At 39.0% G+C, this 1969-nt stretch overlaps 1 protein-coding gene across 1 annotated transcript; it reads right to left on the bottom strand.

Moving 5' to 3' along the window:
* Positions 1-660: 660 nt before the first annotated feature.
* On the bottom strand, positions 661-972 carry LOC142469221 (histone H4). The gene has a single exon (XM_075576179.1). The coding sequence runs from the start codon at positions 970-972 to the stop codon at positions 661-663; it is 312 nt and encodes a 103-aa protein (XP_075432294.1).
* Positions 973-1969: the final 997 nt, after the last annotated feature.

Consider the following 1969-nt stretch of genomic DNA (forward strand, 5'->3'; position numbering starts at 1 on the left):
ATGGAACATAGAATGAGTGACTATTATATGAAGCATTTGTTTTGGGGACTCTGCTTTAAGAGCATAAATAATATGACAGCAATATAATATACACTAATTAATGCTTAAACATTGTCATTGATTTAGGCAAATATATAAAACAAAGGTAATCTCTTTTCTTAGCAGTGTAAATAAATACAAGTAATACGTTGATCAGATACATGTTCCTTTGCAGACTGTACAAATGTGTAATGTACACCATGTGTATATGGAACAAACAAGCACTCATTTAAATCAGTCAAGTGCAGAGAAAGCTATATCAAACCGTTAAACTAATATTTGTAGATAGTTTGATTTATGTATGAGCAGTTCATAGCATACAGGAAGTATAGCAGAGTGTATATATCTCACGTGTACATGAAAAGGTCATTGAAAATAGTAAATAAAGCGCTCTAACGAAATGCGGTCACATACCTTGGGTAGTTCTGTTGTGAATTGTATCTTTCTTTAACCTGTTACCAATATTAAATCCGTCCCGTCAGAGAAAGTAACATGAAAACGGGTTAGAATAGGATGGAGGTGTAACCAGAGCTCTATACAGGAGAATGTGGGTGGCCCTTAAAAGGGCCTTTAGGTTAATTGTATGTGAATTCCGCCTCCGTTGGTAAGAAGTGTCACCGTTTAGCCTCCGAATCCGTACAGAGTGCGGCCCTGGCGCTTGAGCGCATACACCACGTCCATAGCGGTGACTGTCTTCCTCTTGGCGTGCTCGGTGTAGGTGACCGCGTCCCGGATCACATTCTCCAGGAAAACCTTGAGCACCCCACGGGTCTCTTCATAGATAAGGCCGGAGATGCGCTTCACTCCTCCTCTGCGAGCCAGGCGGCGGATCGCTGGTTTGGTAATGCCTTGGATATTGTCACGAAGAACCTTCCTGTGCCTCTTGGCACCGCCTTTCCCGAGCCCTTTTCCTCCTTTGCCGCGACCAGTCATTCTTAAAACTTGAAGAACTACAACCAGCTAATGAGGTAACAGCTGTGCAGCTGCTGCTTATATGCAGTATGGGCGGACCTGATTGAAAACCACACACACAACCTGAGGGGAGGAATGTGAATTACATTTTTTGAATTTACCTGATTTTGATTGGCTGAAAAAGGTCTTTAAGCTGATTGGCTCAGTGAAAGCCGTTAATGTTTAAAAAAATAAAGGCGCGCGGCAATGGGATTAGTTGAGAGTTTATCTTCATAAACAGTGATCAGATTTGCTGTGCTAGTATGGCACAACTCACGTGAACCAATTTGTGTGTTATCTATTTCATTTATGTAATTAGATAGTGTCTACATCTATATATTTGTAAATGTAATTCATGTTTAATGTTTTAGATTTCTATGATCAACTACATTCATCAGTATTTGTATATGTCACCCTCTTAAGAAAAACTGTTTTATGAATTTGATTTGACTTCTCATGGACCCCATCATGAGGTGACACGTGGAAGAAATGCAGACCGGGGTAAGAAGTACAGCAAACACATATCCTCCCAGTAGAAATGTCTGAAGTTGACAATTACTCCACAGGGTGGCAGTGCTGCTTCCAAATCCAGCTATAAGCAAACAGACACCAGACAGTGTGTTGGCTATAAAGGTACAATACCGAATAAGAACATGTGTTGGAAAGGGAAAAGGGAGTCGAAGTATTTGGCAAGGTAACACCCTCAGACTAATTAAACATAGTCAAATAATGCCACAACATCATTGCAAAGCGAAAACTAAAAATAGGTTACATGCATTTATCCCTAACCACTTTGCTGTTTGATGTGTGTGTTGTGAGCCCTTGTAGAGGTTACATGGATACACAAAATGTATATAATTACTCATTGATAAACTATAGAATACATTATTAATAAGGATAAAATAAAAAAAAATACCATATACTTTATAAAACATGAATATAAATGTGTTTCTGCAATTATATCTGCGTTAAACAAAGA

The sequence above is a fragment of the Ascaphus truei genome, chromosome 18 (genome assembly GCF_040206685.1).
Source record: "Ascaphus truei isolate aAscTru1 chromosome 18, aAscTru1.hap1, whole genome shotgun sequence".
Taxonomy (NCBI): Eukaryota; Metazoa; Chordata; class Amphibia; order Anura; family Ascaphidae; genus Ascaphus; species Ascaphus truei.

Bases quoted from the DNA above. Each gene is read 5' to 3' on its own strand.
- LOC142469221 (XM_075576179.1), bottom strand. From the start codon at position 972: ATGACTGGTCGCGGCAAAGGAGGAAAAGGGCTCGGGAAAGGCGGTGCC.